Source organism: Eptesicus fuscus, chromosome 14, assembly GCF_027574615.1.
Source record: "Eptesicus fuscus isolate TK198812 chromosome 14, DD_ASM_mEF_20220401, whole genome shotgun sequence".
In the NCBI taxonomy this organism is placed as follows: Eukaryota; Metazoa; Chordata; class Mammalia; order Chiroptera; family Vespertilionidae; genus Eptesicus; species Eptesicus fuscus.
In genome coordinates, this window is record NC_072486.1 from 66,662,532 (window position 1) to 66,674,051 (window position 11,520).

The 11,520-nt window shown below is 44.7% G+C and overlaps 1 protein-coding gene across 1 annotated transcript; it reads left to right on the forward strand.

The window, feature by feature from the left end:
- The first annotated feature begins 6,273 nt into the window (after positions 1 to 6,273).
- TMEM229A (transmembrane protein 229A) lies at positions 6,274 to 8,651 on the forward strand. The gene has a single exon (XM_008154068.3). It carries the CDS (start codon positions 6,468 to 6,470, stop codon positions 7,590 to 7,592), a length of 1,125 nt encoding a protein of 374 aa, XP_008152290.2. The 5' UTR covers positions 6,274 to 6,467; the 3' UTR covers positions 7,593 to 8,651.
- Positions 8,652 to 11,520: the final 2,869 nt, after the last annotated feature.

Sequence of the window (11,520 nt, forward strand, 5' to 3'; positions counted from 1 at the left end):
CTACTTGCCCATCTCTGATTAGAAGATAAGAAACTTGGGCAAAGGTGAACAGCCAGCCTACAAGTGCTCAGTCCTTTTCTGCTTATCGAAGAAGTCCTTCCCTCAGTTCTTATTAGTGAGGAAGAGGCAGGCTGCAACATGTGGGATCCCTGCAAAGCTCCACGCCTACTGTGCTGTATACATCTCTTTCTGTCTAGAACTTGCCATCTTGCTGGCAATAATCAAAAATTAATGCAGGACCCTAAACTGTGATCTCAAGGATAAGATCTCTGAGGTGCTGTTTTGCATCCTCAATTCACAGCAGAATACCTAGAATGCAGTAAGTGCTCAATAAATGTAAGAAGCAGGACAAGGCTCAAGGACCCAGGAGACTGATTTCCATTTCCTGACTGGTATTCTTTGACGTGTCTGTTCAGCTGCATTTTTATCTGCCTCCCATCATGATCACTGCCAAATGAAGCTTTGAATACTTGGATAGTTTCTTCCCAAAGTCTCCATTTTAGCAAACAATCATGTTTAGTGACATATCCTTTTCTATGTTGAAAATGTTCAAATATAATATGTACACAGGTTTTGGAGATTCACCAACACAAATGAACATGGTTAAATAAATGAACACATGTGAATCTATTTAAGTCATTGTACTGAACCAAGCCAAGATTTTCAGGTTAAGATAACCATGAATATGGTGTTAACAACTGGAACAAGGTGTGGTCTTGCCTAACTCAATATCTAGAAACATGTTCCAACAGTCCCTAGGAATATCTTTGCATTCCATATTTATTCTTCTATTATCTAACCCTAATTTTCTTCTATTCTCACACCAGACAGCAATCCTTTCCACATAGCTGCTTTTGTACAAATGAATAGCCATTGACTAATTTATAAAGAATTCTAGTAGGAAAATGGGGTAAAAATAAATAAATGTACAGGAAAAAAGGAAACATGAAATGACTGTACAGATTGATGATTAAAATAAAATGCATAATAAGAGAAGGGAGGGATGCCCTGGCCGGTTTGGCTCAGTGGATAGAGCGTCGGCCTGCGGACTGGAGGGTCCCGGGTTTGATTCCAGCCAAGGGCACATGCCCTGGGTTGCTGGCTCGATCCCCAGTAGCGGTTGTGCAGGAGGCAGCCGATCAGTGATTCTCTCTCATCATTGATATTTCTGTCTCTCTATCTCTCTCCCTTCCTCTCTAAAATCAATAAAAATATATTAAAAAAAAAAAAGAAAGAAAGAAAGAGAAGGAAGGGAGTGGCTGGGAAGGGTTTAGAGATGGATACTCACTAGAACTATAAACAGAATTGATCTCTCTTATTAAATCTACAACTATAACTCATTCAAATTAGCTTAAATATGAGAATGTAGGAGGTAACACAGTGTAGCACAAATGAGCTTTGGCTTTTGACGTATCAGCTGAGAGCTTGAGCAAGCAACTTTTCTGAGCCTAGATTTCAATATTTGTTTAAAAAATAAGGAAACGGTTATGTCAATTACTACCATATGCGAAGTGCACAGCTAATCAGTAGGTGCTCAATGAGTAATGTCCATTAACTGAAATCATCCCTCTTCACAAAGTCTCTAAGTCGCCAGTAAACTTTTAACCAATGCATTGGCCTATCATTATTCAAAGTAAGCTACTTCCTTTGAAAACATAATGGAATCAACTGGGGAGGGGAAAAACATTTGTTTCCCTGGAGCACTCAAGGTGAGGCACTGGCAGGCAGACAAAGATTACAGAAAGGGAGGTTTCTGATTTGAATATTGCTTTAAGTGTAATTTTATTTTTTAAGCAACCTTTTCCAAAACAACTTGTTACTTTAAGTTTTTTGAATTAAAAGAATTTCATCAAAGTCTGTTCTTTAGGAGCCCTACTCAGGGAAATCTCAGGAAAAAATGCCCAGCCGGTGTGGCTCAATGGTTGTGCCTCAACCTATGAACCGGAGGCTGCAGTTCAGTTCCAGGTCAGGGCACATGACTGGGTTGCGGGCTTGGTCCCCAGTAGGAGGAGGCAGCCTATTAGTGATTCTCTTTCATCATTGATGTTTCTGTCTCTCTCTCCCTCTCCATTCCTCTTTGAAATCAATATATATACATATATATATAATGTTTATATATATATGGCTTCAGCTGAGGCAATATTTCCCAGTGAAAAATAAGAGCTCCAAGAACTGAAGAAAGGGCATAAAATTAAAATTAATAACATAAAATCATATAAAGCGCCACCAGGCAGAGGTACCAAAAGAAACTTTCCTGATACCTATGTGACTCCCCAGAAATCAGATTATGAGAAAGAGGAACTAAAGGAGAATAGTTAAAAGAGTTTTGTAAAGACAGACGATAGGAACAATAGGGCACATTTCCAGGATGATCTCCTAACAGAGCATATTCAAAAGAATTTACACACTCCATTCGATGATCTTTCTACATTTGCCCACAAGTACTAATAGTCACCTTCTACCATTTGCTCTCCCTGTTGTTTAAGCAATATACAGAAAGAATTGCTTAATTTGGAACTTCGGTATACAACAAAGAAATTAGTTAAGAAAGAAGAGTTATATAAAGTAAATTATAGATATATGCATGCAAATATTTTTCACCTTTGTACTGTCAGTCAACCTCCCTACCTTCGCCTGCCCTCCACACCCCTGGGGATGAGAATTACTTTAGCTAAACTCACCGTCAGTCCTGCTTCCTCATTATCTTTACCTGTCCTTACTCAAATGATTCCCCTCTTGGATTCCAAACTGGTCCTTACCATTGATTATGCGAATCCAAGACCAAATACTCCCACAACTTACTGTCTGCACAGTCATGACTTTATTTTTTGGTTGCCTTGGTTAACGTGACTTTACTATCCACTGTCTTCATCAGCACAACTTTACTATTCCAAGAAGCTCTGGCCCAGGACATAAGAGGCTTACCATCTATATACATAAAAGCCTAAGCGACTGTCCTACTGGTAGCTATGATGCATACTGACCACCAAGGGGCAGATGCTCAACGCAGGAGCTGCCGAGCTGCAGTGACTTGACAGCTGTGGTCCTCGGGTGATGCACCCAGAACCAGAGAGGAGGAAGCCCGATTCTGGGGTGCATCACCTGAGAACTGCCCTCTCGCAATCTGGGATCCCTCGGGGGATATCAGAGAGCTGGTTTTGGCCCAATCCCCGCAGGCAGGCCGAGGGACCCCACTTGTGCACAAATACGTGCAGCAGGCCTCTAGTTTATTCTGAATATTTTTCAAAACCCTGACCAGGCTGTGTCCACCAATCCTAAACCATCAACATATATAAAAGCCTAAGCAACCATTACAATCGGAAAATCAGATGACCGGACAACAGGCCGGTAGCTATGATGTGCACTGACCACCAGGGGGCAGACGCTAAACGCAGCCAACATCCCGTGGCCAGCCAACCTCCCTCAGTCCTTCCTCCCCTGGCTGGCCAGCCCCAAATAAGACTGGGCGAGATGGCCCAGATTGGCCCCAATCGCTGGCCAGGCCAAGGGACCTCACCCATGCATGAATTCGTGCACTGGGCCTCTAGTTGTATCATAATTCATTATCCGATTCTAATTAGGCCTGAATACTGGAAAGCCCATTTTAAACAAGACTCCAAAAACCTCATAAACAGTGCAACCTTGCCCTCATTGCTCCGTGATGCTATTAAATCTTCATCAAGTTAGAGAGTCCCTTACAATGGTAAGCAACAGACTCAGCCTTAGGAGGACAGCACATGACACTTGCAAGCCTTCTTGGATGGACGTCCTCTTTAGTTGGATGACTATTGTATGTAACAATGTGTGTGTGTGTGTGTGTGTGTGTGCATGTGTGCATGTGTAATTTGATCCATTATAAGACATGTTTTATATCTACTGCTAATATGGTTGCTGTCTTTTATAGTTTCTCTATCATTACATTCATGCCTCACCCTATTGAACTTCCTTTAAGTTTCTTCTTTGTGCTGTGTTCTCCATGCACCTGCTTTTTGTTCTTCTGGTGTGTAATGAAAGGGCTCACATTCCAAGCATCTAAAACACTACAACCTTGAACCAATGGACACTAAGCGAAAGATGGCCCCAAGCCTCCAAGGGCTGTTCTCCTAAATCTCAAATCTCTCCCTGGTCATGCTGGCTACCCCAGTTCCGACCCAGCTAGTCCAGGAAGGCCAGTGTTGGCCCTGCTGAACTACGACATCTCTGCAGACATTGTTACTGTTTTGTTACTCCTGAGGTCAAAGTCGCCGCCCTGAGAGGAACTTGACTGAATAATCGATTTAGACCTTTCAAAGTTTTCCTCACATTTTTAAGAAAAGTGAAAACAAATAGAAGACTTGGGCCCTTAAAGTTTATTTTACTATTTGAAAACAATTCAAGTCTAATCTTGGAAATTAGTGTATGCACATTGGGATGGCTGTATTTATGCTATAATCGTGAAGAGCTTTCCCTTGTCTGAATAGCAATGATGGAGAAAGAGTGCATTTGTTTTTAATATCTGTTAAGTTGGGCCTAAGATTGGGTTTATTTAATAAAACAATAGCTCAAATGTTTATTTGAAATGTTTTATTTGGTAGGTATTACTAGCTGTTCACAATTAGTTATTAATAATAATCATAAGCAAATAGGCTTTACACAGGTATGATAGATTATGAATTTTATAATCCTGTATTTTACCAGTACATACAGCATCTCGTATATAGTAGGTGCTCAAGAAAATGTTACATGATTATTTCTCTTCATTGTACCTGCTCAGGCACTTGGGCAACTAACTCTGTTTTGCAACAGGTTTGAAGAGCTGATGCTTCTGTAGCTAGCATGGTAACATCCTCCCACTGACTTTTAACAGCTGCCAAAGGAAGTCTGTAATAAACCACATGTTAACGATGCTATATGTAAAAAAACCAGTACTTTGACCTTATACGCGTGTTGATATCCCCTTAACCATTATCTTTTCACCATATTTATAGCTCTCTCTTATCTAATTTACAAACAACTTAGAAACCACAAATTGAACATAAGGAACTTAAAAAGTAAGGAGAGGAGGTTGCTGTGGAAATAGAGAACTGTCTCAGAAAATGTATTCTCAGAGAAGAAAAAAAAATATTCTTAGCCATCTATCAAGGAAACACCTGATCTCCTTATCGAAGAGCAGATTACAACTGTTACCTAGTTTCTGCCTAGACATGACTTTTACTGGGGGGGGGGGGGGGGGGGCGGGGAGGGGTAGGTATTAGTATAATTGAACTCTTAGATTCTTTCCAATTCTAAGCCTGGAGAAAAAGTGGAGCCCAACACACCATAATTCTGGATTCCCCCACCCTCTCCACTTCAGAAAGTGAAGAAATCACCCTCACCCTCTATTCCACTCTATTTCTGGGGTGACCTAGTTCTGCACGGAGGAAAAGGAGCACTGGGGCGGGGCAGTGTGAGCAAAGGTACTGTTCTGGCTATGAGGCTCCTCCACCCCAGCCTGGGCAAAGCCGGGGCCACTGCATTCATTCTGGGGGACTTTGATCTCTGCCCTTGGCCGGAAGTAAACTAACCAAGGAAAGCCGACTAGCCAGGGAGATTGAAAAAGTAGACTAGGCCCCAGGCAATGTTTCAGATGCCTGCCGGGCACACTGGGGTGGGCAGGCTTGGAGCCTCCCGTTTATTCTCTGGGACTGGGACACAGCTGGCTTTGCAGAAGGACAAGAAATAGCACCATAGTTTGATCTCAGGCCCGGCCGCTAGTCTGTGGCACTTGGCCATGCGCCTCCACCAGCCAGGCCCTGGCGCTGGTTTTGGCGACACAGGGAACGCCAATCAGCTCGCAGTCGCACCTGTTAGGTCTCTCTCCACTCCCTGCCTCCGCCCCAGCCAGCGAACGCCTCCGCCTCCAGCAGGGCCGGGCCGGGGGCCGGGGTGCAGAGTGTGGGAAGGAGGCCGATCGCTGGGGCCGGGCCTTCTCCAGGGGACCCCGCGGGACTGAGCTGGGCGGGGAGGGGCGCCTGAGAAGGCGGGAGAGGTGTGAAACGGGGGAGAGGGCCGGGAGCAGGGGCGTTGCTGCTCGCGTGACGCTTACCGAGCCTGCGGCGGAGGCGGCGGGCTGAGCCGCAGGGAAGATGGGGTTTGCACCAGCCCCGACATTTCTCCTCGCGGCCCCGGCGCCGCCAACGCCGCAGTCCCTCCCCCGGCCGCGGCGCCCGTTAGGCCGCGCAGGGTGAGCGCGGGCGGCACCTCGCCCCGGACTGGAGGGCAGGGCGCAGCGGGGCGCGGCGGGGACTCCGTGAGCCAGGAGGCCCGCGCCTCCCGCGAGCGCCACAGCTCCCGCCGCCGCCAGGCCGCGGCCAGGACGGAGCTCCGCCGCGCCCCCCGCGGGCCGGTGGCGACTGGGAGGCCGCCCGGGGCTGGGCTCCTCCGCTCCGCAGCTCCAGGCTCCCGGCGGCGGCGGCGTGGGATCGGGCGCCGCGGCGGCCTCGGAGCCCATGGCAGGCAGCGACGCGGACGGCAAGGGGCCGGCGCGGAGGGGCGGCGCGGCGCGGCGGCCGGCGGGCTCCAGCGCGCGAGGCGGCGAGGCAGCCGCCGGCCGCCCCGAGCCGCTGTCCACTGCTGAAGCGGCGGCCGAGGGGGCCGAGCTGCCCGCCTGGATGCGCCTCTACTTCTACGGGATGCACGGGATCACCCTGGACGTGCTGGTGTCCTCCGCGCGGCGCTTCGCTCGCAGCCCCGACCTCCGGATGCTGGGCTTCTCCTCGCCCTACCGCTGCCTCCTGCACCTGCTCACCCACTTCGCGCTGGAGAAGGTCTACCTGCAGCGGCGCCGCTGCCCCAGCGCCTTCGTCTTCAACTTCCTCCTCTACCCCTTGGCGCACGTGGGTCTGCAGACCCTGGCGGGCCGGGCGCTGCTGCTCAGCCTGGGCGGCGGGCCGGGCGGCGCGGGGGCGCCGGGGGCGGGGGACCTGGCGCTGCAGTACCTGCTGGCGCTCTACCACTCGCAGGTGTTCCTGCGGCGCTTCCTGCGCTTGCGGTGCCGGCGGCAGCTGCAGCCGCGACCGGGCGCTGCCCCCGCCCCCGCCCCCGGCCCCGTCCCTCCCGGCGCCCGAGCCCCCGCTGCGGCGGGTGGCCGGCGGCGGCGACCCCGCGGCCCCAGGGGCACCGAAGGAGCCCCCAGCAAGGGGCTGCCGGACCTGCTCCGCTTTCTCTTTTACGGAATGCACGGCTTTTTGGATGAGATCTTCTTCACCTTCTTCTTCGACGTGCTGGGACAGGGGGACCGGGCCACCAGCGGCCACACGTCGCTCTGGTCGTTCTTCATGTACGGCAGCTGCAGTTTCGTGGTGGAAAAGCTCTACTTCTACCTTCACTACAGCCGCGGCTGGAGCACCTGGCAGCGCGTGCCCATCTACGTGATCTTCATCTACCTGTGGGAGCTGTCCTGGGGCCTGGGCCTCCGCGCCTGCGGCGCCTGCTCCTGGGACTATTCTCACTACCCGCTCAATTTCCTGGGCCTCATTACCCTGATGTATTTGCCTGGTTGGATATTCCTCTGTGTGTACCAGGACCTGCTTTCCAACGCGCTGTGGCGGGTGCAGTACATACCAACGGACTAACACCAAGCCTCTGGGTTCCCATCAATGAGTGCGATTTATTTTTACACCTTTAAAACCGAGTGGCCTTTTTTTTTTTAGCATTTTTAGTTGTTAGGCGTTTTTACTAAACTCGTGCAACGTATTTCATGCTATCTTTTCGCTTTTCTGACTGTTTGGGACCCGTGCATGATACAATACTTGGAAATATTACTCAAAGTACTCACCCGTCAATATTGTAAAACCCTCACCAGCCCAAACATCGGGAAGCTGTTAGGATTCACCTCTGTGGGCAGAGGTGGCTGATAACTGCTGTATTTTTTATTTTTTATTTTGGTGAGGAAGTTCTTCAAATCAGAGGCCAGTGATTTTTACAAGATTTAGCAAAATGTTCTGGTTTAATGGTGTGTTTCCTTTCTTTTTAATCCAATTTCACTTTAATTCCTTGCCATATTTATCAAAGACTGCCGAAACTCAGTGTCTTGTACTCCTGAAACTACAGTTAATAATTCTTAAGTGCCTCCCTCCTAGCATACAAAGTGGAAAGAAATGGACAAATGTGAAACCATCCTATGAACTGATTTTTAAATAAGTCTTTTCTGGCAACCCCAACAGGTGACACTGTGTTAAGTGTTTGATCTCCATCCTGGAAATGATGGTTTTCCAACGTGAGTTAGCCTTAAACTCCAAGGTTGATCAGATCCTATGTTGTCTGTGGCTGTAAATGTTTGTTACTGTGTAATAATGTCAAATGTTTACCTTACCTGTCCAAGGGCCCAGCCAAATTATACCACCCTCTGTAGTGTTTAACCCTTAAGGCCCTTTCTACGTGGAGCTTCAAGAATAGAAACAATTCCTTGAAATAACATGAACTTGAATGTTGGCCCTAATTGCATTAGGCCTACCTGTTTTCTGCATATTTCTGCCATGGCTCACTTGTAAACATTTTTATTTTTCCTTCTGGACCCACTCAGAGTTCTTGGACTAAGCCCAGTGTGTAATTCAAATTATAAATCAATAGTGTTTTGGTGACTCATTATTAATGTCTTCAAGTTCCAAAGTTAAATGAGATGATGTAAACCATTTAAAGAAATCATGTCTAATCTATTAATAATGTACTTTAAGGTTGTGTGCTGTTTTTATTAAATGTTAAAAAAGAAAAAGAAAACAAGTAGAACTGAGTATGGCTTGGCCGAGGATGATTAACAGCTTCTCAGTTTTCATTATAAACACCATTAGGAAAACTTACAGTGTGTACAAATGAATGGTTTCTTATCCAAATTATTAGCTTGCCTATGCTGTGAAAGGGAACTTCTTTCTTTTCTCAAAAATAAAAACCAACAAAAAACAAACACTTTCGCTATAGCAGTAAAGATGAATATGTCTTTAGATTTGATTAAGGCAGACGTAATTGTGAGAATATATTATTTTAATCCACTATGAGGTTGTGAGCTAAGTTATAAGTAATGCTATATAAGCAACCCCGCCCATGATATTGATCAGTCAAAGCTGAGTAGAAATGTAATAGTAAGCTAAAATGTTTGCAGAGAGTGAGTGTCATTTTATGATACTTGGTCATGGGTAAAAGAGTCCTGAAAATCAAGAGGGGGGAAAAGTGAAATTTAGTAAGTGCAGATACTAAAGTTAGGCAGATGCTGAACAAAATATTTGTAATTCAAGTGTGACATATGGGCATAAATCGGAGTTAACCAAATCCACATCTTGAAATCCTTGCTACATGTACATCTTTGCACTTATACCCCTCACAGGCTGCTCCTCAACCCTGCTTACCTGCGTACCAGCATTTGCAGGCTCAGAAATCTGTCAGGAAGTGGGAAAGCCTGCTACTGTTTGCTTGTAAGTGGTAATTTATTAAATGGAAAGTCAAGGTTTTCATTCATTCCATTCACTCAAGAATAGTTAGAGCACCTGTTTGCTAGGCACTCACTTGGACTCACATGCAGCAGTGACTCAACGCAGACAAAATCTCTGTCCTTATAAAGCTCACGTTCTAGTGTTTTTATTTACATGAGATTATACTTACTTGCAAGGCTACTGTTTTAGTAATAAGCTCTGAAGGCAAATGTTATGAGGGCTTTTATCAGGCCAGTCCCTGGCAAAAGCCTTTTAACAGTCTGTCTGCAAGTTTTACAAAAAGCTTGTTGATGTATGTGTATTCAGGGAGTGGTTACCCTGTCCATTAACTCAGCACCTTGCTCTGGGCTTCTCATTCTGTGTTTACTCAACTTCTCACAAGTGATCTTTGGCTACAACTTTGAACCTTCAAAGACAAAGCAGGAAAAGAACCATCCGATCAATCAATTTAGTTGCTCATTAGTAGTTCAGATATAGAAATGATAAGGAAATGTAATAATAGGTAATACCTAAGTAGCACTACCTTCTGAGAACTGCTGTATTATTTATAAACTTGTAAGCAAATATATGTATATATCCATATATGTCTTAAATGAATACATACACACACATACATATCTTAAGAAAAGATATATAATCTTAAATATATCCATACAGATATTAAGGTCATACATATATATGACACAAATATACCTATGTATACGTATACACACGTTTACTCAAACCTCTAGCAGCCCTCCTTTTACAGATGAGAACAGTGAAAATGAAGTTCAAAGATGTTAAGTAACTGCCCAAGTCATACAGTTATTGAACATTTAGACCTGTGCCTCTGTCTACTGACCACAGTGATTTGGGGTCTCCTATGGGCTTCACCTTACATCTGTATTACTCTTCCCTCCCCTATCACAGATGCAAGGGCAGCTGCAGAAAAGCCAGACACTAGTAGCAAAAACACTCTTTCCTGTTGCCTTTTTAGTCATGGGCAATAACAACGGAGCTAATACCAGGATGCATAACTGACAATCAGCCGCGTTCTAATCCCCAGGTGATAGTCTATATTCAAATGGTGCTCTGCAATGGAGTTCCTCATTTGAAGTGAGATAATCCTGAGTATAAGACTAATATACCATTGGGGGCTCAGTCTCCAGGTAGGGCACATAAAAGAAACAACCAATCAATGAATGCATAAATAAGGGGAACACTCAATCAATGCGCTCTCACTCTTTCTCGCTCTCTCTCTAAAGTCAATAAATTTTTTAAAAGGAAAAAGAATAATATACCAAAATGCAAGACACCTTGTATCACAAGCTAGGAAAAATACATATAATTTTCGACATACATTTAATGTAGTACTCAGAATGAGCATCCCAACAATTTAAATTAATTATTTTTGGAGACATTTATTCTGAGTTCTATTAAACAACCAGACTCTAAGAAAGTTCTTAATAGAAAAACATAAAAAAGTAACAAAATGGTTTTCCCTCCATGTTTAACTTACACAATGCTGAAATTTCTTACTAGAGGTGCTTTAAATTTTAAATAAGCTCTATTTGAGTTCTGAATCTAAAGAGAAATACAAACTTTGAAGTTTTTCATGTTAACAAACACAGAAGTTCCTATGTTATACAAAGATTCCAATAAAGTTGATAACCCATTTCAATATTTCATACATTTCAGTGACTTAGTACAATTAACTTTGAATATTTATTATAAATATTTAACATTTTGTATTTCAACTCACCAAAAAAACAGCTTAGAAAAATATGACCTGTTCTTTGTTATTTAAAAAAAGAAAACACCCGCATTTCTAATTGATTAATTCTACCCCTTTGGAAAAAATGCCTACTGTTTTGAAACAGTCTCTGTTGACATAGCGGACCTGGTCCTGTTTTATAAGGGTGGTGAAGAAGAATTTTGTTAGATTGCTTTAGTTCCTTCTCCACTTCCAAAATACACTTAAAAAATCAATATGCTTGAACAGGGAGTTATGCTCATGATATGGGCTTGAAGTGATAAATAAATCATTGGATTGTAATACGTGGAAGCTTTTTAATACAATCAATTTTTGCTCATATTA